Source organism: Bubalus kerabau, chromosome 11 (assembly GCF_029407905.1).
Source record: "Bubalus kerabau isolate K-KA32 ecotype Philippines breed swamp buffalo chromosome 11, PCC_UOA_SB_1v2, whole genome shotgun sequence".
Classification (NCBI taxonomy): domain Eukaryota; kingdom Metazoa; phylum Chordata; class Mammalia; order Artiodactyla; family Bovidae; genus Bubalus; species Bubalus kerabau.
The window spans coordinates 99,011,724-99,038,991 of NC_073634.1; the positions used below are offsets into that span (position 1 = coordinate 99,011,724).

At 40.1% G+C, this 27,268-nt stretch overlaps 1 protein-coding gene across 5 annotated transcripts in view; it reads left to right on the plus strand.

The window, feature by feature from the left end:
- The window catches only part of GAPVD1 (GTPase activating protein and VPS9 domains 1), a 74,332-nt gene that overhangs the window by 38,809 nt on the left and 8,255 nt on the right, over positions 1–27,268 (plus strand). Inside the window, exons 7-22 of one of the 5 annotated variants that reach the window (XM_055541137.1) lie at positions 650–810; positions 1,274–1,403; positions 2,502–2,627; positions 4,387–4,560; positions 6,376–6,516; positions 7,856–7,990; positions 8,474–8,593; positions 12,460–12,537; positions 12,666–13,039; positions 14,669–14,756; positions 15,750–15,830; positions 19,177–19,299; positions 21,171–21,300; positions 23,303–23,412; positions 25,183–25,342; positions 26,945–27,132. In XM_055541137.1, the coding sequence (XP_055397112.1) occupies positions 650–810; positions 1,274–1,403; positions 2,502–2,627; positions 4,387–4,560; positions 6,376–6,516; positions 7,856–7,990; positions 8,474–8,593; positions 12,460–12,537; positions 12,666–13,039; positions 14,669–14,756; positions 15,750–15,830; positions 19,177–19,299; positions 21,171–21,300; positions 23,303–23,412; positions 25,183–25,342; positions 26,945–27,132 (2,319 nt within the window). Of the gene's footprint in view, positions 1–649; positions 811–1,273; positions 1,404–2,501; positions 2,628–4,386; positions 4,561–6,375; positions 6,517–7,855; positions 7,991–8,473; positions 8,596–12,459; positions 12,538–12,665; positions 13,040–14,668; positions 14,757–15,749; positions 15,831–19,176; positions 19,300–21,170; positions 21,301–23,302; positions 23,413–25,182; positions 25,343–26,944; positions 27,133–27,268 lie in introns of those variants that run through there. The other 4 variants (XM_055541138.1, XM_055541139.1, XM_055541140.1 and 1 more) reach the window with 4 other exon arrangements.

Below are 27,268 nucleotides of genomic sequence, written 5' to 3' on the forward strand. Positions count from 1 at the left end.
TTACTTATAGACAGGGGAAAAAGCACCACAAAATAATTAGATCCTTCGTTAGTTCAGACTGTTCCCATAAAGCAGAAAGGAAATGTGTATTCAAACAGAGAACTCTTCTGTATCTTTGAAAAGAGGTTAATACAGTTCAGAAAAAAACAATGTTTTGATTCTGTTTTATTAACAGTTGCCTAATTAATGCATATAACTTTGTATGGCTATGAGATTTCCATATGAAATTTTCTAATGCTTGTGAGTATAGTTATGAGTATGGGAGACCTGTGGCAGTTAAGTCATTATGTTGTAGAAGTAGTTGAAGATACCTTGAAAAGGTAAAAGAATAAAGTAATGCTTTTCTTGTCACCCCCAAGTCTTAAAGTGATGGAGGCGTGTTTGCTGTTCTGCAGGTGTAATCTGTCACTCCCTGTCAGGTGAACATGGATCATTGTTTCTGTGGATCAGTTTTGAAGGAGAGTTTGTGTCAGTCACTAGACGAGTACCTGGGAAGACATATATATTTTTTTCTTATTCACATTCTCACCAGTCTTTTTGTGCATGCGCAAGTGTTCTACATTAATAGAAAATATATTTTTGTATTAATGTGCCATTTTCTTCATTTTGTTTTTTCTGTAAATTATCATACTTGAAATTTTTTTGTTAGCAACTCGGAGCAGAAGTCGCACTAATGTGCTAATGGACTTGCATATGGACCATGAAGGATCAGCTCAAGAAACCATCCAGGAGGTGCAGCCAGAAGAGGTGTTGGTCATTTCCTTAGGAACAGGTCCCCAGCTTACTCCAGGGATGATGTCAGAAAATGAGGTATGATTGTATTGTTACACACACTTACTTATAGCTCTTAACCTTAAGAAATTTAGATTTTTTTTTTCTTGGCTATGCTGTATAGCATGAGGGATTTTGGTTCTCCAACCTGAGATTGAACCCATTCCCGCTGCAATGGAAGCTGGGAGTCTTAACCTCTGAACCATCAGGGACAGACTGCTGACCCTGAAGCCTCGGATTCCTGCAGTCCTGAACTGCCCATTGGCATCTGATTGCCTGTTGAGTGACTGACACCAGTAGGGTCATGGAAAGGCATAGGTTCAGTTCTTCAGTTCTTCTTGATGTACTTTCATCCCAGGGGCACTTAGACCCTGTAAATGGGTTTTTAGTTAAAAAACTATTATTTAATGTTAAGAAGAAATTAAATATGCATTTGCCATGGTTTGTTTTTCTTATCAGCAATCTTTCCGTTGTGATAAACTAATGGCATTTTATTTTTCAGGTCCTCAACATGCAGCTTTCAGATGGAGGACAAGGAGACGTCCCTGTTGATGAAAACAAACTCCACGGTAAACCTGATAAAACCTTGCGCTTCTCCCTGTGCAGTGATAATCTGGAAGGAATATCTGAAGGTGAAGGGTTACTTCATTCAAGGAGTTGTGTGATTCAAGTAATATTTTGTTTTCTGTTCTTTAAAGGAGCCTTATAAATTATAATTATGCCATCTGTGCCTCTCACCGAGGAGAGTAATGAAGTTTTCCTCTAATGATCTTGAACAGTTGGCTGTAAAGATGATTTCTCTGAATAAAATTAAGATGGCAAGAGACCTTTGGTCATATAAAGTAGAGAAGATGTATGTCTTTATTGAGACCTGAATAATACCGAGTTTTATTTCACTAGTATTAAAATATACCAAAGCTTATAGAGCTCCTTTAGAGGGATTAATGCATGTGTAAATGGAAAAAATGGACTCATAATATTTCAGGACATTGTGTATACTTTTAACCTTTTAATGAAGCGGAAAGATACAATGGAAATAGGATAGGAATTAAAAAGGAAATAAAAAGGCAAGATTGTAAAGTGAGAATATGTCACTCCATGTGCAAGGACAAGCTTTATTAATGAAAGAGTTTCAAGTTGATTAACATTTTAGGATAACATAAACAGTAATAACTTTTCTCCCCCCCCCCCCCCCCACTTTTAAAAATGTAAGTAATGTACATTCATTCTAGAGAATGAAGGGAAAAAATTGAACCATCTGTAACCTTACCTTTCTATTAATAACAGTTAACATTTTGGTTTATTTACAGCAAAATTAGGCTTATGCTGTTTTGCAGCTTTTTTGGTTTAACAGTGTAACAATAACATTTCCCTCTGTAATTGAGCATTCTTAAATAACATAGTTTTTAATGGCTACTTTCTTTAACTTCAAATGGGCATTTCTCATAATATATTTAAACTTTCTTCTCTGATTACACAAGTAGATTGTTTCCACTTTGTAGACATTATAAGAAGTCCTGCAACAAGCAACCTTAGATGGAGTTTGATTAGTTCCTTAGGATAAATGTCTAAAAGCAGAATTTCTGGCTAAAGGGTGTGTTTATTTTTAGGGTGTAACAGCATTAAAAGCACTTTAATCAGTCTTTTATTTTCTTATCAAGGCATGAAACAGTACATGGCGGCTCATGACTGTCTTGTAAAGTTCACTCACAGTATAAACATCTCTCTAGGTCCTTCAAATCGTTCTAATTCAGTGTCCTCACTAGACTTGGAGGGGGAATCTGTGTCAGAGCTTGGAGCAGGACCTTCTGGGAGTAATGGAGTTGAAGCTCTACAGCTATTAGAGCATGAGCAAGGTAAAGTGAGGTCGAATTCAGTTGCTCAAGTAGCAGAGAATTTACCTGGTCACAGAATAAGCAATCTGTTTTCCTGTGAGTTGGCTGTGTTTAGTTGATTATATAATGGCCATTAAACTGGCATTTATTCATAGTTCCTACAGTTCTTAAAAATGTGTTTGGTTGGGAATTCCCTGGCAGCCCAGCAGTTAGGACTTGGCACTTTCACTGTGATGGCCTGCTTTAATCCCTGGTCGGGGAACTCAGATCCTGTAAGCTGCATAGTGGAGCCAGAAAAATAAAAGTATTTAGTTGCTAAGTGGATTATTTAGGCTTAAATTACATAGAAGAATTAAAATGAATTGCTTGAATTGTGTAATACTTGGTATTTCAGTTCTGTAGTATTTCAGTTTTAAGGGGTGCTAAGATAAATTCTGAGGGCTCAAGGAACTTAGAATAGGGAGAAAATGGTACACAAATGATTAAAATTATCATAAAAGTGCATTGGCAGTTCTGGGTAAGAAATACATGTGGTTCAAAGTGTAGGGAAAGGCTTATAGGGAGAAAATACTAGCCTTGAAGCCTGGCTGGCATTGGCATTGGCTGAAACTATAGAGATACTCTAGGTAAAGTAATATTAATAGTATAAGCAAGCCAAGGAGCTGGGAAACCATAGTACTCTCTCAGGAACTGTCAAGTAGGGTGATAATGTGAGGTTAGGATGAAAAGCAGATGGATCCCTGTTGTCCTTGTAGAAAAAGATCACTGGTGGATTTTATGGGAATGTTTATTGCCCTCAACTGGATTTGAGGCAATGACTTCAGTGGGTGTAAAAATCACCTGAGGAGTTAGGAAAAAAGGAAAAAAAAAGAAAAGGCATTTCCCATGTCTCATTTCTAGAAATCATGGTTTAATCTCTTTTTAGAAAGGAAAAGAGGGTTGCCAGTCAGGTTACATGTGGGTTGAATAAAAGTATGGCTGAGTTTTACTGAATCAGTTTGTCACTATGTTATTTAGGATTAAATTTTCTGCAAAAAGCAGAAACCTAAAATAATATTAGCTTAAGATGGAAGTTGAAAGAATATCACTTCTTTAACAAACCTTTTAGGTGATTGTGGTATTCTTTTTAAAAAATATTTATTTGGCTATGCCAGGTCTTGGTTGCAGCACGAAGGACCCTTAGTTACAGCTTGTGGGATGCAGTTCCCTGATCGAATCTGGACCCTCATGCATCTTGGATCACCAGTAGTCAAAGTAGGGAGCTCTGCTAATTTTAGCTGGGCATCTGTTGGTCAGTGGGGAGCTGGCTCGTCTAGGATGACCTTTCCTTTGTTCCGTGTGGTTCCTCCTCCCCTAAAAAGCTGGTTTCATCTTGTCCTTGGGGCAGAAGCAAGGAAGAGAGAGAGCAGATGCTTGTGAGATCTCTTGAGGCCTAACCTCGCAGCTGGCTCACTTCCTCTTTATCCCTTTGGACAAAGCAAGTTACCAGGCCTGTCCAAATTCGAAGAAAGGGGCATATATCCCAATTCTTGAACAGTGTCACACTACTGAGGACGCAGAGACAGTAACTGACCAGAACGGGGAGGACATATGTTGAGCTTGGTTCAGAGAGGGAAAGAGTACATCCATGAGGGAATAATTTCGTGTTTTGGTACTGTGTGCTGAATGTTCGTGTTCAAATATATAAGTTGGAGTTCAAAGACATAAAGTTCTTTAAAGTTGATTTTAAAAACGGTAGCTATGCTGTGAGTTTTAAAGTGCTTAATTTTGCTTTTGCTAGCTACCACGCAGGATAATCTTGATGATAAGCTCCGGAAGTTTGAAATCCGTGACATGATGGGACTGACAGATGACAGGGATATATCAGAAACAGTGAGTGAGACGTGGAGTACGGATGTCTTGGGAAGTGATTTTGACCCTAACATTGATGAAGATCGCTTGCAAGAAATCGCAGGTAACTGCTGGTGAATGTCTCTGGAAGATTGCTGTTCGGTTATTCGTATCCACCCACCCTTCATGGGAGGGAGCTTCCGTGCTCTAACATGGTGTGTATGTTAATAACTGGAAAACTGAGATAATTGTATGTGACAAGGCATTTGTGTATTTTTTTTTTCTCTTTATTGAAATACAGGTAGTGTTTTCTCTGTCTGCATTTAAGGGTTCTTCCCCATACAAAAAAGAAGAATCAATCTTTTGAATTATTTTCTTGTCAATTCTTGTTTACAGAGCCTAGGATATGTTCTTAGTCTATGATTAGCATATTCTTTTGAAACTAAACACTTTGCCTTAAAATGAAAATGCTTATGGGTTATAGCCGTAAAGCCTTTCAGAGTGATATGATATTGAGATTCTCTAAAACCTGAATTCACTTCTGGAAGGTTTAATTCTGCTCCAAAGAAGGAACAGTTTTCTCTTTTTCTGTTTTTCTAGTATCAGGTTTATCGAGATACAGTTTCCATATGTTAAAAGTTACCTTTTTAAGGATAGTGTTCTGTCCCTTCTGAAAGAGTCACACAGTCTTGTAATCACCATCTTTATTTTCTTTTTAAATCATGGACCGTTTCAAACAAATACAGGAGAGAACAGTACACTGAGCATCATTACCCGTCACCCAGATGCAGCAGTTATACACACCGGGCCAGTTGTTTCATCTCTTCTCCCACCTTTTCATCCCCTCTCCTGATTATGTGATTATGTTTAGGCATGTTCCAGACATTATTTTATTTGTGATTGTTTCATGACATATCTTTCTTTTATTTAAAAAATTTTAAATTTTATATCAGGGTATAGTTGGTTTGCAGTGTTGTGTTAGTTGTGATTCAGTTACACATACACATCTATCTACTCTTTTCTAGATTCTTTTCCCATGTAGATTATTACAGGACATTGAGCAGAGTTCCCTGTGCTATATGATAGGTCCCTAATGACCATATATTCCATATATGGTAGTGTGCATATGCCAATCTCAAACTCTTAATTTATCCATCCCTGCCCCCCATCTTTTCCCCTTGGTAACTGTGACGTATCTTTAAAAGGTAACTTTTGCCAGTAACCTTTTTCCAAAAGTTCTTCATCTACTGAAATAGAAGTTTATTAGGTTTAATCAGAAGTAGTGGAGCGTTCTGAACTTGACTATTTTTAACACAGATGTACAACAATGTTTAATCTTTCTGTTTGTGTTTTTAAGACGTATAAATAGATTTCCCAATTGGTTTTGCATTATTTTGTTCCAGATGTCAAAGTGATATTTTTCCTGTAGGTGAGCTGTATTTGGGCAATAAGCTGTATTTGCAGTTGAATGAATGCTACAGAGGAGATGTGTATTTTCCTGCAAATATACTTTATTGCTCTGAATATGTGGCTAATGTGCCAGAAAAAAACATTTGGCCAGTATAACTTTCTGTGGTTAAATGTCTCTGAGTGTTTTTAATCCCTGAAGGACTATAATTATTAGAGAAGTGCTGAGGACACACAAAATTTGCTGAAAAACAAGAGTGAAAGCTTGTTGCAATGACTTGACCTAATGAACTGTGTTTTCTCAGTGGAGACCAAGGTGAATAGTAGGAAACTGATGAAAAGGCATTCGTGCTATGGTGACCCAAGTGGGAAATGTGTGTTTTTAGTGGTTTTATTGATTGAAATTACTCTTACCTTGGCTTTTTTCCTGTGAGTAGAGAGATTTTGTTAGCTTCGTGTTTGCCCTTTTCCCTTCATCACTGCTCTTTCCCTGAGGATTTTGTTAACCCTTTGCTCCCCATTGGTTATGCAGGTGCAGCAGCAGAGAACATGTTAGGCAGTTTACTGTGCCTGCCAGGTTCAGGGTCAGTGCTTCTTGACCCCTGCACTGGTTCCACCATATCAGAGACAACAAGCGAAGCTTGGAGTGTAGAGGTATTGCCAAGTGACTCAGGTTAGTATGCTGTCATTGTTTGCTTTTGATTTGCACGGAAGTTTTGAATGTAAGGCATCCTAATTTCTATATTATGTATACCTTTTGTCAGATACACGTTTGACAAGTATGAGGCGATAACATTGCTAAAAACGTTAAATGGTAAATTAGTTTAGGATGTTTTGTGTCCATCAAGAAAAAAATGTAGTGTTGGACGGCAGAGGCTAAGATAACAGGTGCTTTCTGACTTGGTTCAGTTATCTTGAAAGCAATTGTTAGTAACTCATCAGGATTCTATGTGGACATTGAGTTCAATGTCTCTCACTAACTTATTGCAAGAGAAGAATAGCAGCACAGCTTGAACCTTGAGTGGTTGAATACCTGGTAATAAGCATGTTTAGATTTGGAGAATTTAACCCAAAGATACCGAATGTATTTTTGAAATGCATTGAAATTGAGACTCTGGAATCCCAAGAATTCTTTTGTGCAGGGTTATTATTATAAATGTGGCGGTGGTTTAGTTGCTCAGTCATGTCCAACTCTTGCAGCCCCATGGACTGTAGCCTGCTAGGTGTATTTTGTACTTTCTCTTATGTATTGCATTTCTGCTTTTTTTCTGCTTATGAATTTAAATCCTTGGCTTCAACTAAATATCAATTACCAGGATGCAAATATAAGCAACTGGGTATCTGAATTACATTCTGTTTCATCTGCTTGGCTCAAAAATATGAAGTGATTTTGATATGTGTTTTTTAACCTTATCACATTCAGACATGCTAACCTGTCCGTAAGGAGATGGTAGGATTAGCTCACTGCCAAGCATCCATGAAAGTGAAAGTGAAGTCGCTCAGTCGTGTCCGACTCTTAGTGACCCCATGGACTGTACCAGGCTCCTCTGTCCATGGGGTTTTCCAGGCAAGACTACTGGAGTGGACTGCCATTTCTTTCTCCAGGGGATCTTCCCAACCCAGGGATCGAATGCGGGTCTCCTGCATTGCAGACATGTGCTTTACCATCTGAGCCACCATTGGAGTTATTTTTTTAGAAAGTGGTTGATTTAATGGCAGGCTCGCCTGTATTCTTTAGTTTACTTAACCAGAAGAAAGAATACTCTGAGATTAGTGATCTGGAAGCAGAGTTTTCATCTGTGCACAGTGAACTGGCCTGTATCGGGATAAAACCACAACCTTGACTTCTTTAACACTTGCTCTAACTGGCTTTGCTAACTGGCCCAGACTTGGAAGTCTGTTTGCACTGAGTCCGTTCACGCCCCCGTAGCTTTCTTCATCTGGGTCACAAAAGCTGAAACTGTGATGTGCTAGCAGAATCACTAATGTGGTACCTCACTTCTTCTGCATAGAGGCCCCAGATCTAAAGCAGGAAGAGCGACTGCAGGAACTGGAGAGCTGTTCTGGACTGGGTAGCACATCTGATGATACGGATGTCAGGGAGGTCAGTTCCCGCCCCAGCACACCAGGCCTCAGTGTTGTGTCGGGTATGTCTGTCTTGTTTTAAGGAATAAGGACTTGAAGGTGTGTTCCCACTTCCCCCTTTATAAAGTCAATAGCAAAGATATATTTTGTTTAAGATCTGAGTAACTCCCAGGAAACAGTTATTTCTTCCGGATCTGACATGTGTGAGAAGTTACTATGTGCCTTTATAGAACTTGTCAGAGTAGTTGATAGACAGTCTGTGTGTGTTCCCTCCATAACTATCTGTTCTTGGTAGCCTCTGCTACTGTATTTAGCTGTCGTGTGGTAATTCTGATTATGTTGTACAAATCATGGTAAATATATTTAAGCAATAGTACAAGAAAGTATATAATACCAAACAACTCCCTTGTAAAGAACTGGGACACAAAAAAATGTGAGACTATATACATTTCTCCAAACCTCATATACTTTTTGTGTGGTTATTTTGTTGTTCTTGCTGTTTATTTTTTTTACCATATTTTTTTTTTTTTTTTTTTTTTCTGAAGGTATAAGTGCAACCTCTGAGGATATTCCCAATAAGATTGAAGATCTGAGATCTGAGTGCAGCTCTGATTTTGGGGGTAAAGATTCTGTCACTAGTCCAGACATGGATGAAGTCACCCATGGTAAGAAGGGGAAATGAGAATGACTTTTATTAATAGAAATGATCACATCCATGACTGAAACTGTCAACCTTAACACATTGCTGATGGCGATATCAATTGTTATACATCTTTGGGGCATTATGTGTATAAGGCCTTAAAATAAGGTTCACATACTAAATTTCATTCAGTTAATCCACTGTAGGAATCTGTCATAAGGAAACAGTTGATGTATGGAGAAAGTCTTATGCACCAAGACATTCTTCATAATATTTGTATTGGCAGAAAACTTAAAACAACCTAAGAACTGAAAAATAGAATGGCTAAGTGAATTTTGAAGTAACCACTTATTAGAACTTGCACAGCTGTTTTTTAAATACTTTAAAGAATATGAAATAATTTGGAGAAATACCTAGAACATAATATCACTTGGAAATTTTATCTTAAAGCATTTTATATATAAGATAATAAAATGTAAAAAAACCCCTATCCTAAAGAAAGCACTGGGAAGAAGTACCAGAGTGCTAGTAAGTAGTGGTTTTATATACTGTGTAATGGTTTTTTTTTTTATTTATTTTTTAATTGAAGGATAATTGCTTTACAGGATTTGGGTACTGGGTTTTGAAGTATTTTTATTTTTACATTTTTGTTTATTCTAAACCAAGGTTTCTTACCTCAACACTATGACATTTTGAGCCAGGTAATTCTTTGCTGTGGGGCCTGTCCTGTGCATTGTAGCATGTTTAGCAGCATCTCTGGCCTCTGTTGGAAACGTACCATCCCCTTCTTGTGCAGTCATGACAACCAGAAGTGAAAGTTGCTTAGTCATGTCTGACTCTTTGTGACCCTATGGACTAGACAGTCCATGGAATTCTCCAGGCTAGAATACTGGAGTTGGTAGCCTTTCCCTTCTCCAGGGCATCTTCCCAACCCAGGGATTGAACCCAGGTCTCCCACATTTCAAGCGGATTCTTTACCAGCTGATCCACACGGGAAACCCAAGAATACTGGAGTGGGTAGGTAGCCTATCCTTTCTCCAGCAGATCTTCCTAACCCAGGAATTGAACTGGGATCACCTGCATTGCAGGCAGCTTCTTTACCAACTGAGCTATCAGGGGAAAACCAAAAATCATTGCCAAATGATCACTTTGGTGGTACAGCAAGCCCCAGTTGAGAACCACTGTTCTAAACCAGCTGTTTTCAGAGTGTAGTGTCCACGGTCCACTGAGGGCCCTTATGACCTCTCGAGGGGCTGGGGAGGTATGAGGTCAAAACTGGTTTCGTATAATAAAAGGTTATTATCCTTTGTACCATACTGACGTCACACTGATAGTGCACAAGCAAAGACGGATAAATTTGTCGAGGCCTTTAGGACAAAGCAGGACCAGGCTACCAGTCACTGTGTTCTTTTCTCAGAGTTAAAAAAAATAAAAGTTTTACTTATGAATGTGTTTGATAAAGCAGTAAAAATTATTTAATTTTATATCTCAACCCTTGAGTACACATCTGTCTAATATTCTGAAGACACAGGAAGTATCCCTAATGGATTTTTGCTGCATTCTGAAATATGACATGTCTAAGGAAAAGCTTATATGATTGAGTTATGAACTGAAGAAGCTGGGTTTTTTTTCTTTTTTCATTGTTTGTTTTTTCATGAAACATCGTTTTTACTTGAAAGAATGATAAGCTGTAGTTATTGGTACTTGAGTATTTGGCAGACATTTCTTGAAAATTAACAAAATGAGCCTGTTATTTCAAGGAAACAGCTGACAGGGTAGAGTTTGTTGCCAGTGATAAAATTCAGGCTTTCAGATAGAAATCAGAATTTTGGAAAGCTTTGTGTCTACGTCCATGAGCATGACAGATTACTGCTATTTAAAAACTTTTCTGGTGAGATTGGTGGTGATACTGAGAGCGTCATTTTTTCTGGATATTATATGATGAATGGTGTCAAATTTGGAAGATGTGCATTTATCTAGTTGAACCAATATTTTGCAGATGACCAACACATGATGTTACAAAATCATGCTTGGGTAAAAGATTCCTTCAAAGTGCAAGACAGACCACTTGAATTTTAATGTAACAGTACAAAAAAGTTCGTTGGTCTGGTTTCAGCTTCCAAATTGTAGCTAATCTTTAAAAAATAGTTACTACTGCCAAGGTTTGGTGTAGTATTTGAAGAGCGGACACAACTGAAGTGACTTAGCAGCAGCATCCACAGTTTCCTGAAAAGGCTGTTAAAATATTATCTCCTTTCTACTTGCATATCTTTGTGTGATCAGCTTTTCCTTATATACTTCAACCACAACAGCACAGTGCAACAGATGGAAAGCAGAAGCAGATATGAGAATTTAGCTGTGTTCTATGAAGGAATTTGCAAAAATGTAAATGTGTCACTCTTCTGGCTTTTTATTTTGGAAAATATAGTTACTTTTCACCTAAAAAGGTTATTTGTGTTACCATTTAATGAGTGTATTCAATTGAATTAATATATGTAACATTTTAATATAAAATTTATCAAAAGTTTAAATGTTTTATTTATATATTCTTTTCAGTTTTAATTGCTAGTATGGTTAACTATATTAGATATAACCAATCTTATATGAGATATATAAGATATATCTTATATATTTTATAATATATCTTATATTAGTTATACTATTATATATAACCTTACATATAAGTAAGGTTTTAGGGTTAAGAAATTGTAAGGGACTTTCCTGGCAGCCCAGTGGTTGAGACGCCACACTTCCACTGTCAGGTATGTGGGTTGGAACCTGGGTGGAGAACTAAGATACCACATGCTGTGCGGTGCAGCCAAAATATAAAAAAATAATTTAAAGAAATTAAGCATGTTTTACATGACCTAAGACCAAAATCTTGAAAACTGATAATTCTAAGCTATCTTTCCTAATGATAAACTATTTCTGTAGTTTTTAGAAAGGAAAGTAATTATAAGACAGAACAAAAGGAAAATCAAATGGAAAAATCATACTATCATTCATTATCAAAAAAGAACTCAGACTCAGAAAGTTTAGAGCAACAGTTTCTTTCATATTAGTCTCTGCATACTTATGTGTTTTAATAGTCTCTCATTTTGATTGTTTAGACATATGCTTAGAGGGGGCTTCCTAGGTGGCACAGGCATCAAGAATCTGCCTGCCAATGCAGGATATGCAAGAGACATGGGTTCAATCCCTGGGTTGGGGAGATCCTCTAGACTAGGAAATGGCAACCTGTCCCAGTATTCTTGCCTGGAAAATTCCGTGGACAGAGGAGCCTGGTGGGCTACAGTCCATGGGGTCGCAAAGAGTTGGACATGACTGAGCGACTGAGCACTCATGCTCAGAGGAATCATCTTTTACTCTGTAGCTTTAAAATAACATATTTTAGAGGTTCAAGTTTATTTTGTGGTATAATGTAGCTTGACTCACTTTTGTTATGAGTTCTCTGTTGCTGAGAACAATAGTGAATTTCAAGTTTTAGAACTTTTAATTTATGCTCCTTTTGTAGGTAGTATTGTCTTTGTTTTTATAGGTGAAGGCAAAGTGGACTCAGGAAACTTAAAACATTCTGAAAGTTTTGATGATTTTCATCTTCTGACTCTGCTCTTTGCAATAACCACAATATAATTTGGCCATTAAAAGTAATAGGCATATGGATACTAGACCACTTAAACATAATTAAAATCCATGTATGTAGATAAAAACCTAAAGTGAATTTGACGTAATCAGAATATACTATTTATTAGACTGCTTTTTCTGGTATGCCCCTCAAGTTCTGATTGGTCAAAAAGGAAACCTGTGGAAGAGAGAGCCTTTTTCGCTGCGTGGAGACTGCCTCTGAGTCATGACTCCTGAGTTGGTATACCGTCTGCCCATGTCTTTCAGGTGCCCACCAGCTGACCTCTCCTCCATCTCAGTCAGAGTCTCTGCTTGCCATGTTTGACCCACTGTCTTCGCACGAAGGTAAAGTAGTCGGGTGAACTTTCTGGCTCCTGTTTTATCACGGCCGGAAGAGCAGAACTACAACCCCTTTGTTCATGCCTTTTGGGACCAGTTGTGTCTCAGCTGAGAACATTTTTCCTGTGTTGCAGGGGGAGCTTCTGCTGTGGTAAGGCCAAAGGTTCACTATGCCCGGCCGTCGCACCCACCCCCAGACCCCCCGATCCTGGAAGGAGCTGTGGGAGGAAACGAGGCCAGGTTGCCTACCTTCGGTTCCCATATCCTGACTCCAGCTGAGATGGAGGCGTTTAAGCAAAGGCACTCGTACCCCGAGAGATTAGTTCGCAGCAGGAGCTCCGACGTCGTGTCTTCTGTCCGGCGCCCGATGAGCGACCCCAGCTGGAACCGACGCCCAGGGAATGAAGAGCGAGAACTCCCTCCAGCCGCAGCCATTGGTGCTACTTCTTTGGTGGCTGCGCCTCACTCTTCATCTTCATCCCCGAGTAAGGACTCCTCAAGAGGAGAGGTACGGGACACAGGCCATGCAGAAGAACTTGCTCGTTATGGTCAGCTACAGTTAGTGTTCCATCTGCCTAGTTCTCTTGATACCTGAAATTAATGCAGAATATATAAATCTAGGGTGAAGGAGGGACAGTAGTCATGTCTAAAGTCTGGTATGTCCAGCACCTTAACCCATTAAAAAAATCCCTCTACTTTGGTTTTGTAGTATCTTGCATTTTTATGATACTTTTAACTTTTCTACAAGTGATTTTGTATCTCATTTAAACCTCACAGTTTCCTTCAGAGATGGATAGAGGAACTGCTTTTTTTCCTTTTCCAATAAGTTATTATTTTTAATTTTTCAGCACTCACAGAGTTACTAAAAAAAGTTGGAATGAGACACAAAGAGCCTCCCTCCCCCAGCCTTGTGAGACTTAGGTGCCAACCTGATGCTCCAGTGCTTATTTCTCTATCTTTCTATGTAGAGAAACATTTCCAGTTCAAGAACAGCAGAATTCATGTCTCTCATTCTGTGTTTGCAATTCCCTTCTCCAGCAGTGAGAAGCCTGCTTTCATGATTCTTCATGTAGGTACTTAATTGATGAGTCTCCCTGTGTGTAATGAATATCCCACCCCCACCACTGAACCGTCCCTGGGTGCCCTCGTTTCCCTTCTTAGGTTCTGATATCCCATTCACATGGATGCCCTCAGAGAAGGTATTTTTAGTTCCAATTTTGTAGATGAGAAAACAAAAATAAAATGATTTGTCTAAGGTCATATCATAGATTAGTAAAGGAATTACAGTCTCTGCCTTTTGACATGTAGTCTTAATGATAACTCATAATTGATGATCAAAGCAGCAACTTTGCAATTGGTCACATCTAGCTTTGAGCAGCTGTGCCACATCCAGTCTGTATAACTTTGGGGAAGGTGGGGAGATAACCTTTTTAGCCTCATATTTCTCATCTATAAAGAGGGCTTAGTAATAATATTTATCTCCTGAGACTATAAATATTATTGTTAAGCCCTTTTGCTGCCCTGCTAGCTCAGACAGTAAAGAAGGTGCCTGCAATGCAGGAGACCCAGGTTCGATCCCTGGGTCAGGAAGATACCCTGGAGGAGGGTATGGCAACCCACTCCAGGATTCTTGCCTGGAGAATCCCATGGACAGAGGAGCCTTAAAGGCTATAGTCCATGGGGCTGCAAAGAGTCAGACACGACTGAAGCCACTTAGCACCCACAAGGCTACTGTGAAGTTTAAATGAGGTAATACATGTTTTTCATTCAGTGTTTGGCACACAGTACATACTTGGTTTTATTATTAATACTACTGCTACCTCTCTCCAAATCTCTAGATTTTATCTGCATTGCATTTAGTCATCCCTTATGAGTATTTATTGAGTGCCTACTCTATGCTGGACTCTATTTTGGCTTACTGACAGTAGTGAGATAATGCCTACCCTCAAGTAATCAATCAGTCTAGTGCTTGAAAGGTATGCGTCTGTGTTCCAGAAGCTGCCTGTACCACAATAAGAACAGTTTTGCTTTGAAGACAAATGAGTGGTTTTTGTATTTCACAGACTAACTAAAATCCTTTTCATAGTAATTTATCGTGCTGTCCAACTACAAATAAAACATCAAACTTTTTCTACAGACTGAAGAACGCAAAGATAGCGATGATGAGAAATCAGACAGGAACAGACCTTGGTGGAGAAAACGTTTTGTTTCTGCCATGCCCAAAGGTAATTTTATAAGATATCAGAATGCAATAATAGCAACAAGAAGCAAAGCCCTCAAATCTCTTTCAGAGAGCTAAAATTTCAACTCCTCTGTGAGGTTCTTGTGGGGCCTGAGTTTCATGCTGTTTTGAGGTTATAGAAAATGCTTTCACTCAGGTGAATGCTAAGGTACAGCTTTAGAAGTGATAGTTCCTGTTCTTTGCAGGAAATGGCAATGGTTTCATAAATGAAAGTCAGGCAGGCCACAGTTGTTTAAATATTATATTCCATTGAAGTTAAACATGTAGGACTTTTGACATATGTATTGCTAATAATTACTGCAGGAAAAAGGGATGCTATTAATAAACATTGAAAATTCATTCTTTACATTCTTGGAATAAACGTAAGCTTCTTATGTTTATAATCATTGAGAATGATAATACCCTGAATATTAGTGTTTATTCTGGAAGGCAGTTGTGTAGCATTGTTCGCTTTTTTTGTGTGAATAGCCTGGCATCATTCCAATAGGTATTGAAATCTGAGTTGGCAAAAGCATCTCTTCTAGGAAGGAGAGATTATCCAGGACTAAAGGGAGGGGCTTCTTCTGAAGGCCTCTTCTCGGCACTGTGGTGCTCAGGAGCTGAGGAGCACTGCTCTCACGCCAGACTCAAGCCCACTAGAGGAGGAGAGAATGAGGCTCAGAGCTTTGAATGTGTTGTGTTTTTTTTTGAGCAGAGGTTAAGAGGCAGTGGTTTTGATTCAGTGCCAATAGATTCCTGTTAAATCCTTCTTCCTGTGGCAGATGACCTCAAAGCAGATTCTGAAAACTTCTTTAAGAATCTTCAATGCTATGTTAAGAATGATAATCAGTGGACACTCGGGATTTCTTAGCTTTTAAACTTTTCACCTTCCTTCCACTTAGAAATGTTGGCACACCAGTTAACTCCAGAATGACTGCTGTCTGCCGAGTAGTGCAGTATGTTATATGTCACACTACTGACTTTATTTAATTTCCAGCTCCTATACCATTTAGAAAGAAAGAAAAACAAGAAAAAGACAAAGATGATCTGGGGCCTGACAGATTCTCAACACTCACAGGTTTGTAGACTCATGGACTTCCTGGCTCCTTCATTCCCAGAGCACATATTTCATAACACTTTCTCTTGGGTGCCATAAGCGTTGCCTTTTTAGACGAGTGTGTCTGTGTGTGTACAGTGGGGAGTATGTTCTCATAGCTCTGTGGTTTCCAGTTGGCGGCCACAGTGTGCTCTTCCTGCAGACCGCCACCACCATCATCATCCTCATTGTCATAACTTCCGTTTATGATGAGGCCCCTGACCCTGAGCCTCTGGGCCTGCCCTAGCACCCGACATCTTAGTGGGATGACGACCTCCCATGCCTTTGAGGAAAGTGTGGTGACGGTTTTAGCGCTGTGCATGCCGTATCTTTGGATCATTGACAGTAGTTCCCTTTAACGTTGATCGTAGAAGTCTCAGTTTATTTCCATCTATAGTTCTTGATTATTCAGGATCACTGAAATTCTGTTTTACCTAATCATTTCCTTTTTTCCCCGAGAAGTGTTCAAACAACATCAGTAGATTTGTAAACTTGACCAATTTTTTTTACAGCTTGAATCATTTTAACATTGTTATCTGACCCAAGGAATATATAACTAGGGGTTGGGTTCTTACCTCATGCAGCATTTGTATTTTTGCAGCTTCTTTTTGGCATATTATGAATGAACACCCTGAAAGGAAAAAGTATGAGAGGTAGTATTGACAACCCAACCATGAGTTTGATAGCTGTGTACTGTCTCCAGTGACTGCAGAGCATCTGGAGGGAAATTAATTTCTCGTCTCTCTTTTTCTTGTGTTGATTTTTAAATTATGTTATCCTACTCAGGTAAAAAGAAGGTTTTTATTTAAAAATGAGATAAGTTTCAAAAGAACATCCTCCTCAAAGAGCTCAGCATAGTACAGGTAGAATCCCATTTCACCGCATAGCCCCGTCATGTCTAGCTCTGAAATACATGTAGACGGTTCTATGTCCCGGCGTCCCTTCCTGTTTATTTAATGAAATGACTTTCTTGGAATAAAGGGCTTTTATCAGCAGTAGCTGTGCTTTCACTCCAGGTTTCCTGCTGAGAGCAGTCAGGCCTCATTCAACCAGCAAACACTTGTTGAACATCTGACTCATGCCAGGCACTGTGCTAAGGGTTGTAGGTGTTAAGTCAAATCACACATGAATCTTGGCACTTGGTCTGATTGAGAAGAATTGGAAAGGCATAGTTTGGGCAAGATTTCCGTGTTTTCTTACCATGCTCCTTGTTTTAGAACACCACCACCATTTACAGAGTGGAATACTCAATGAAGAAATCTCAGGTTTTCAAAATGTTTGAATTAGTAACTTTGGAGAAGTTTTAAATTATTTTTTATTTGTGTCTTTAGGCAATACATTTTTATTAGTTCTTGGTGCCTAAAGGAGAAGCTAAGTTGACTAAGTTTTTCCCATAAAATATTCCATTTTGTTTCTGTTTGATTCAAGCAGTTTAGCTGCCCGACTGGTGCAAAAATTTCTACACACTCTTAATTAATGACTCACGGAAAAGTATCATTAAATCAATTTTTTGAAATGTTATGAATTTCTTAACAGTCATCATCTCACCACCTTTTCTTTTTTTCCATATTCTCTCTGAATCTTTCCATACCTAGACACAGCTTTTCATGATTAAATCAGAGTTGTATCCTTTTACCACACGTTATTTCATAAACCCTCTCCCAGTTTCTTCTAGACATAGGTGGTTTTTTAATCATTATTGGTTCTTGGATCATCTATCATGATTTTATGGCAATGTAAACCATTTTCTTGCTTTTGGATATTTAATCATATGCAATTTTTTTTTTTTACTTTGAAAAACTACTTAAGATAAGTTGGAACACTCATCCCCTTGTACATATAGCATTTTTTGTATGTTTTAGTTATTTGTTCTTGTTGTTTATTGTCCTCAGATAAATTTTTTTTAATGGCATTATAGAAATAAAGATTATAAGCAACATTATTGCTTTCACTATGTTTAGCCTTTTTTCAGAGCTTTCAACAGCAGTCAAAACCAATAGCAGAAAGAAGATTTTGTAACAATAAAGGTTTTGTAAGTTTGCATTTTGAAGAAGGTCATGTTTTATTAGGACTTTCTTACCATGCATTGAAATTATTATAGCAGAAATTAAATTATTTTGGCAGTTGTTTCTCCCTACAGTTTACCACAATTTTACAGAGACACAAACACTAAATATTGTTTTTTGTAGAAAGAGAAGAAGAGCCTGTGAGCATGCCACTTAACCTCTTTCTACTTTGATTTCCTTTTCTTGAAAATAGGGGTGGTAATGGTACCTCCCTTGTAGGGTTACTGTTTAGCACAGTTCCTGGCACGTGCTAAGTGCTCAGAAATGTCAGCTGCTATTCACATTAGCTGCAGTTAACACATAGGAATATATAAATTCTAGTGGTTTTTAAAATATATATGTTTTAAGACTTTTTTAAAAAATGGGATTCTACCAGAGTGTGGATATTACCTGCTTGGCCTAGATCTGTCTCAGGAATTTACATTTCACCATGGAACTATGTTTTGTCCCATAGATCTGTAGCACTTCTTTGCTTTGTTAACTGTTAATTAGTGACTTTGCTGTCTGACTGCAGGAAGACGTAACTGGTGTGCTTATTTTGCTGACAGGATAGGGGGCCTGTCAGTAACCAGGGCTGCACCTGCGATGGTGGTAGCCCTTTTCTCTGGACGCAGGTGCACTTCAGGCGCTCTCCCAGATGCCTAGATTTCTCTGGGAGCGCCTCTGATGCCACTGCATGCACAAAAGTACTGTTTAGTCCAGCACCTGGAACTGTCATGCTGAGATTCAGTGAGATAGAATATGAATTACCTGAAGGTTTTAAATACGGTGTAGAGAGAATTCATGAAGGAAAAGTGGAGGAAGGCATTTTAAAAGTATGTAAAAGGGTTAAGTTTTAAGTCTGAATACGTTTTTTCCTCCTTCAGCATAGAGATGTCTGAATAAATGAAGCCTGCATATAAAAATGCCTTGTTGGAAGTTCTGTTAAGCATGCATTGCTAATAACAGTGATATGAGTGTAAACACTGTAGAATCCCATCATCCATTCAGTCTGCACTGAACTGTTTGACAATGTCATGCAGAAGTCTGACGATGATGAGAAAGTGGAGCTAATCGTCCCGATTTCGTGCCTTGGCAAGGCTCTCAGACCTAGACCTGGGATGAGTAGGCAGCTGCATGGTGCCTCTTATAACACTGAGATATGTGCTCTTTTTAAGTCTTACCTCCTAATCCGCCTTTGGGATTATGCTACTGGTGTCGTACTAACATCAGAGTGGATGCAAACCAAGGGCACTAATTCTCCTCTCCTTTTCCTCCCGCAGATGATCCCAGCCCGAGACTCAGTGCACAGGCTCAGGTCGCTGAGGATATTCTGGACAAATACAGGAATGCCATCAAACGCACCAGCCCCAGTGAGGGAGCGCTGGCAAACTACGAAAGTGCAGGTGACCATCCTGATAAAGAACGGAATAGGAACTTTTATATCACTGCCATGAAAGTGATATAAACTTTTCTGAACTTTTCTGAAAGTAGTCTCTTTCTTTAACTTTTTCTTTTATATTGGAATTAGTCAATTGACAGTGTAGTTTCAGGTGCACAGCAGAGCAACCTAGCCACATACACACATATCCATACGTACACACATATCCATACGTACACACGTAGCCATATGCACACACGTAGCCATCCATACACACACACACGTATCCATCCATACACACACACGTATCCATACACACACACGTATCCATACACACACACGTATCCATACACACACACGTAGCCATACATACACACACACATATCCATCCACACACATGTATCCATCCACACACACGTATCCATACACACACACGTAGCCATACACACACATACGTAGCCATACATACACACACGTATCCATACGCACACATGTATCCATACACACACACACACGTATCCATACACACACACACACGTAGCCATACACACATGTAGCCATACATACATACACACGTAGCCATACACACACACACGTATCCATGCACACACACGTAGCCATGCACACACACGTAGCCATACACACACACACGTAACCATACACACACACGTAACCATACATACACACACGTAGCCATACACACACACATAGCCATACATGCATACACACGTATCCATACACACACACGTATCCATACATACACACGTAGCCATACATACACACACACGTATCCATACACACACACGTAGCCATACACACACACACACAGGTATCCATCCACACACACGTAGCCATGCACACACACGTAGCCATACATACACATACATGTATACACACACACACACGTATCCATACACACACACATATCCATACATACACACGTATACATTCTTCCAAGTAGCCCTTTAGTAGCTCCTGTAAACAGTTGTCAAAAAACCATGGTATAATCCCCAAGATTAATATTAGAGCGTCTCTGGAAGAGTCTCTGACAAACTGAACATGATTTGGCTCAAGGGGGACTCACAGGAGCCTGAGGAAACCACCTACACTTTTTAAGTTTTAAAATAACAAAAAAGTTGGAATACTACAGTGAAGGTCTGTTATATTCCATCTGCCTAGACTTAGCAGTTGTTAATGTTTTGCCACATTTTCTATATGTATTTTTTCCTGAAGTATTTGAAATGATCTCTTAAGAATAGAGTTTTTTTTCCACATAGGCACAGTATCTTTATTACACTAAGGAACTTTTCATTTCTTTTGATTGTATACATGCATGTATTGTCTAATGGATAACTTAGAAACATAAAAACAACTGTGGGGGAACCACAGGTCTGTGCTGGCTGCATTTGTGAGTTTGTCTCCAGCTCATTCTCAGGTGGGGAGGATTGGGGGGGTGTCCCTTGGAGTGAGGATGAGGGGTCTCAGTGTGGCCTGGTCAAGAGGGTCACAGCCAGCTGCTTCCTGACTGGGCAGGATTCCACATCTGAAAAACGAGGGTGTTATGTAAAATGATTTCTGAGACCCCCTTTTAGTTCTGTGGTTCAGTGATTGTGGTTACAGAGTATTGTCTTTATTAAGTTAATAAAGGTTTTCATTGTTTTGGATTACAATTGGATAAGAAGTAAAATTATCCTCAGCTGCTCTCTTGATACATTATCATCGCTGGCAGTTTATTTATGTGTTTGAAGTTTCTTTTTTTTTTCCCTTTCTCTCTCAAAGAACTCTTTTCAGAAGGCACAGCTTAATTTATTGTTGAGTTGCTCTGAATACCTACCAGTGCTAGAATATTCCGGATTAACTTGCTTATCCTTTTTGTGGGGGGTGGGATTTGTTTAGAAGTCATGGGTGACGGTGAAAGCGCACACGACTCTCCTCGTGACGAAACCCTGCAGAACATCTCCGCTGACGATCTCCCGGATTCTGCGAGCCAAGCGGCTCACCCTCAGGACTCAGCCTTCTCTTACAGGTATTTCTTGTATACGATTTAGAACCTTTGGGTTTGAATTTCTCATCACCATTGCAGTCACTTCAAGTCAGGTGTTTCTTTGAGTCCCTTAATACACATGTAGAGCAGGGAGGTAAGAATGAGACGCTGTGCACTGAGAAGACTTTGCTCGCCTTGTGGATGTCATATACAAAGGCTTTAATTCAGAGAATGAAAAAGCCAAGCAAACCTCATGGGTTCACAGGGACCACATATTGTTGAGTAACCCACTTCCCCAGTAAGCCTACTGGAGCCCTCTGAGTTTATCATCTTCCTCATTCCCTCGATTTCTAACACGGTTTGAGAAAATGATTTTAGAGCCTGAACAGTTGTGCACGGGCTTAGTTGCTCCAAGGCATTTGGGATCTTTGCGGATCAGGGATTGAACTCCTGTCTCCTGCATTGGCAGGCAGATTCTTTCCTACTGAGCCTCCAGGGGAGCCCCCGGATTATCAGTTTTAAAGCATTAATCATCTGTCCATCTTTCCGTTTCTGTCTGCCTTTCTAGCTTTTTAAACTTTGTATTTTGGAAACTTTCTAGCTTGTACAAAACGGGAAAGTACAGTGACGTACCCGTTCCCCAGATCTGTTACTAATACGTGGCCAGTATTGTTTCATGTTTACTTCCTCCCCCACTTAATTTAAGTAAACTCGTAATAGCATATCATTTTATTTACTTTTATTGAGGTATCGTTGATTTATATTATTTAAGTTTCAGGGGTACAACATAGTCACAATTTTAAAAGATTATACTCCATTTACAGTTATCATAAAATAATGACTATATTCCCTGTGCTGTACATATCATTTTATCATTAAATATTATGGAGCTTTATCCTTTTTTCCTATGGTAAAATGGCATGGGGTGTAGTGGGAGACAATTTTATTTTCCAGCCATGACTTTACTGCTTTATATTTCGGAGTCTTTACAAAGTAGGCAAATATTACAGTTGATTGAGCTGATTCGTAAGTTACTCATTTTTGAGGAAGCAAACCATTAAGGTGGGTCTCAGAACCAGTCAGTTGAGGTGGACAAGTGATAATCCTGCAATAGGAGCAAACTCTGGCTTGCTCTCAGAGGTGTTTTGACTCCTTTTATTGGGAGGCAGCCTCAGCCATTCTGAAGAAGCTCTGATCCCTGCCCTCCAAGACCCTCCCAGCATGAAGGACTGCGTTGCTGAGGAGGGTGATGTCTTGCTGAAGGGTGCTCTGCCAGGTGGTAGCAGGAGGTTCAGTGGTCAGAAATTGAGCGGGTTTTGATTCAATACAAAGTTTTGATCAACAGGGCAACAGAAAGGTCGTCTTGTCACAAGCTTGTCTTCTGGCAGGATCAACATTTCTTGAGAAATGTGGTGGAAGGCTTCCTTAGTTTGGGTGCTGAGATGGTCCTGATGACTTCTGTTGATTCCTTCCCAGCTTGGGCAAAATCTGGCTTTCTGACTTGTCATCACGTTTAGCATAGAATTCAGTGGATGTTGGAACGTCAGAAAGGATTTGTTTGATTCTAGTGACTTTACCAAATGGTCCTTGCTCAGAGCACCTTTACAATCTTGCTTCTCAGATAACCAGAAAGCCCACTCCTTAAGCAAGGTGTCAGTAAGTTAAAAAGTATCTTTTATTTATGACCATTTGAAACATTTGAGTCCTGATCTAGCCTGTTAATTTGTGTATGTGTGTGTGTGCTAAGTCGCTTCAGTCGTATTCGACTCTTTGCAACCCTCTGGACCATAGCCCACCAGGCTCCTCTGTCCATGGGATTCTACAGGCAAGAATACTAGAGTGGGTTGCCATGACCTACTCCAGGGAATCTTCCCGACCCAGGGATCAAACCCATGTTTCTTATGTCTCCTGCATTGGCAGGCAGGTTCTTTACCACTAGCACCACCTGGGAAGCCCATTAATTTGTATAGTAAATAAGATAATAGTTTATAGAATGTGACCATATCTGGATAAAGAAATGACTATATTTTCATCTGTTTTGTAGAGATGCAAAAAAGAAACTGAGGCTCGCTCTTTGCTCTGCGGATTCTGTGGCTTTCCCAGTGCTAACCCACTCAACAAGAAACGGTTTACCAGACCATACAGACCCAGAAGGTAGGTTGCTACATGAGAGTTTATTTTTTCCCTATGCTTTATAGGAACCATATGAAACTGCCAGTATTCAACTGTATTTAAACTATACAGCAGTTCAATGTAACACATTTATATTAGCATCAGTTAAGGGCACTTGGTGATGGAATTCCAGTTGAGCTATTTCAAATCCTGAAAGATGATGCTGTGAAAGTGCTGCACTCAATATGCCAGCAAATTTGGAAAACTCAGCAGTGGCCACAGGACTGGAAAAGGTCAGTTTTCATTCCAATCCCAAAGAAAGGCAATGCCAAAGAATGCTCAAAATACCGCACAATTGCACTCATCTCACACGCTAGTAAAGTAATGCTCAAAATTCTCCAAGCCAGGCTTCAGCAATACGTGAACCGTGAACTTCCTGATGTTCAAGCTGGTTTTAGAAAAGGCAGAGGAACCAGAGATCAAATTGACAACATCTGCTGGATCATGGAAAAAGCAAGAGAGTTCCAGAAAAACATCTATTTCTGCTTTATTGACTATGCCAAAGCCTTTGACTGTGTGGATCACAAGAAACTGTGGAAAATTCTGAAAGAGATGAGAATACCAGACCGCCTGACCTGCCTCTTGAGAAACCTACATGCAGGTCAGGAAGCAACAGTTAGAACTGGACATGGAACAACAGACTGGTTCCAAATAGGAAAAGGAGTACATCAAGGCTGTATATTGTCACCCTGCTTATTTAACTTATATGCAGAGTACATCATGAGAAACGCTGGACTGGAAGAAACACAAGCTGGAATCAAGATTTCTGGGAGAAATATCAATAACCTCAGATATGCAGATGACACCACCCTTATGGCAGAAAGTGAAGAGGAACAAAAAAGCCTCTTGATGAAAGTGAAAGTGGAGAGTGAAAAAGTGGGCTTAAAGCTCAACATTCAGAAAACAAAGATCATGGCATCTGGTCCCATCACTTCATGGGAAATAGATGGGGAAACAGTGGAAACAGTGTCAGACTTTATTTTTTTGGGCTCCAAAATCACTGCAGATGGTGACTGCAGCCATGAAATTAAAAGACACTTACTCCTTGAAAGGAAAGTTATGACCAACCTAGATAGCATATTCAAAAGCAGAGACATTACTTTGCCAACAAAGGTTCGTCTAGCCAAGGCTATGGTTTTTCCTGTGGTCATGCGTGGATGTGAGAGTTGGACTGTGAAGAAGGCTGAGCGCCGGAGAATTGATGCTTTTGAACTGTGGTGTTGGAGAAAACTCTTGAGAGTCCCTTGGACTGCAAGGAGATCCAACCAGTCCATTCTGAAGGAGATCAGCCCTGGGATTTCTTTGGAAGGAATGGTGCTAAAGCTGAAACTCCAGTACTTTGGCCACCTCATGCGAAGATTTGACTCACTGGAAAAGACTCTGATGCTGGGAGGGATTGGGGGCAGGAGGAGAAGGGGATGACGGAGGATGAGATGGCTGGATGGCATCACTGATTCGATGGACGTGAGTCAGGGTGAACTCCGGGAGTTGGTGGTGGACAGGGAGGCCTGGCATGCTGCAATTCATGGGGTCTCGAAGAGTCGGACAGGACTGAGCGACTGAACTGAATTGAACTGAAGTGAAGGTCACTTGGATTACTGATGGTTTGTGAAAATGTTCTCTGATTGGTTCTGCTTAGTTTTACTGATACAGTCATAACTGACATCCCACAGGCTGAGGGATGACCTTCAGCTTATATAAAGCCTATGGAACTTCTCAACAGTAACAGAATTCTGATGTTTTTTTATTTAGACAATGAAATTGTCTGCTTCTTAAAAGTGCAAATAGCTGAAGCAATTAACTTACAAGATAAGAACTTAATGGCTCAGCTTCAGGAAACAATGCGTTGCGTGTGCCGCTTTGATAACCGGACCTGTAGGAAGCTGCTGGCGTCCATTGCTGAGGACTACAGGTAACATCCCCAGCCTGTTTCACTTGTATACCTGTTTTCAGCTGCAAGTATTTTCTTGTCAGCCCTCATTTCAGAAATGAATCTAGGCTCACTGCAAAGTGCTGGGCTTTCCTGGATGTAGATTTCCAAGCAACATATGTGGGTATTTAGTCTGGAAGTGTAGTTGTAAGCGAGCAGCTCTTACTAGGGCTTCTCTGATAGCTCAGTTGGTAAAGAATCTGCCTGCAACACAGGAGACCTCGGTTCAATTCCTGGGTGGGGAAGATCTGCTGGAGAAGGGATAGGCTACCCACTCCAGTATTCTTGGGCTTCTTGTGGCTCAGGTGGTAATCTGCCTGCAGTGCGATTTGATCCCTGGGTTGGGAAGATCCCTTGGAGAAGGGAAAGGCTACCCACTCCAGTATTCTGGCCTGGAGAATTCCATGGACTGTATAGTCCATGGGGTCACAAAGAGTCAGACACGACTGAGCGCCTTTCACTCACTCACTCACTCAGATCTTAGTAACAGAGTACAGTTGACTTCAGCTTTGCCCAAAAGCATCTTTGGTGGAGGTGGGGCCAGGATAACTAGGATGTCATTTCCCTCTTTTAGTGGTGATAGAAAAGACTGCTTCCATGGACCAGGGAAGCAGGAGGAGCCCTAGGAATTGTTACCGTTTGCCTGTTGCCTGTCACTGCTGACATTTAAGTTGAGAAGCTTAGAAAGTAAAGAGGCTTAGGGAATGGGTGCTCTAATGATTGTTGCGTTTAGACTATAAGCAGATAATCGGTGGTATATTTAGTGATCTCGTGATATATCAACCTGTATTTTGTTGTTATTTTAGTCTTTTGTAGCAGTCAACTTCCTGTTAAGTACGAGGTTCTACCAGCAAGGAGACTGTGCTCCAGTGCAGAACAGACCAGTGATGTGAAGAGATTTAGCAGTGTTTAGGGAGTTAGGGAGCTGAGTGTTCAGACCAGTAAATGGTTCTGTTTCTTTCTTTCTTATTTTTTTTTTAATTGAAATATAGTTAATTTACAGTGTTAAATTAGTTTCAGGTGTACAACATAGTGATTCGCTTTTTAAACATTACACTTCGGTTAAAGTCGTTATAAAATGTTGGGTCTGTTCTCTATAGTGTACATTCTACCCTTGCGTAATTTTTGGCTGCACTGGGTCTTCACTGCTGCGTGAGGGCTTTCTCTAATGTGGTGCGTGGGCTCCTCACTGCGGCTTCTCTTGTTGCAGAGCGCAGGCTCTAGGGTGTGCCGGCTTCAGGAGTCGCAGCACACGGGCTCTAGAGCTCAGGCTCAGTAGCTGTGGCCCGCAGGTTTAGTTGCCCCTCGGCACGTGACACCTTCCCGGACTAGGGATCGAACCCATGTTCCCTGCTTTGGCATACGGACTCGCAACTGTCGGACCGCTAGGGAAGTCCTGACTCTGTTTCTTGACCTGGCAACATAGTCAGTTCTCAGGATGGTTGTCTGCAGCCCGATAGGCTCATCTGTAAAACCAGAGTCTTTGGTGTAGTTCTTTTCCTTTGGAGAAAAGTCAGGACTCTTCGTCTCCAAGGAAGGTGTGCGCTGTGTGTGTCTGGCGTCCTGCAGTGTCTTTCCTTTCAGGAAGCGGGCCCCCTACATTGCTTACCTCACTCGCTGTCGACAAGGACTGCAGACCACGCAGGCTCACCTGGAAAGGCTACTGCAGAGGGTTCTGAGGGACAAAGAGGTGGCCAATCGATACTTCACCACCGTCTGTGTGAGGCTGCTGCTTGAGAGCAAAGAGAAGAAGATCAGGGAATTCATTCAAGGTAACCAGAGACCCTCCGTGAAGCCGTATGTTAGCGGGAAGATTTGGGAAGTTTTCTTTTGCTACTTTTTAAGTACCTATCTGTCTAAGAGCAGTTCCTTAAATTCCCAGTTATTTCTTAGTAATTAAACCTTGAT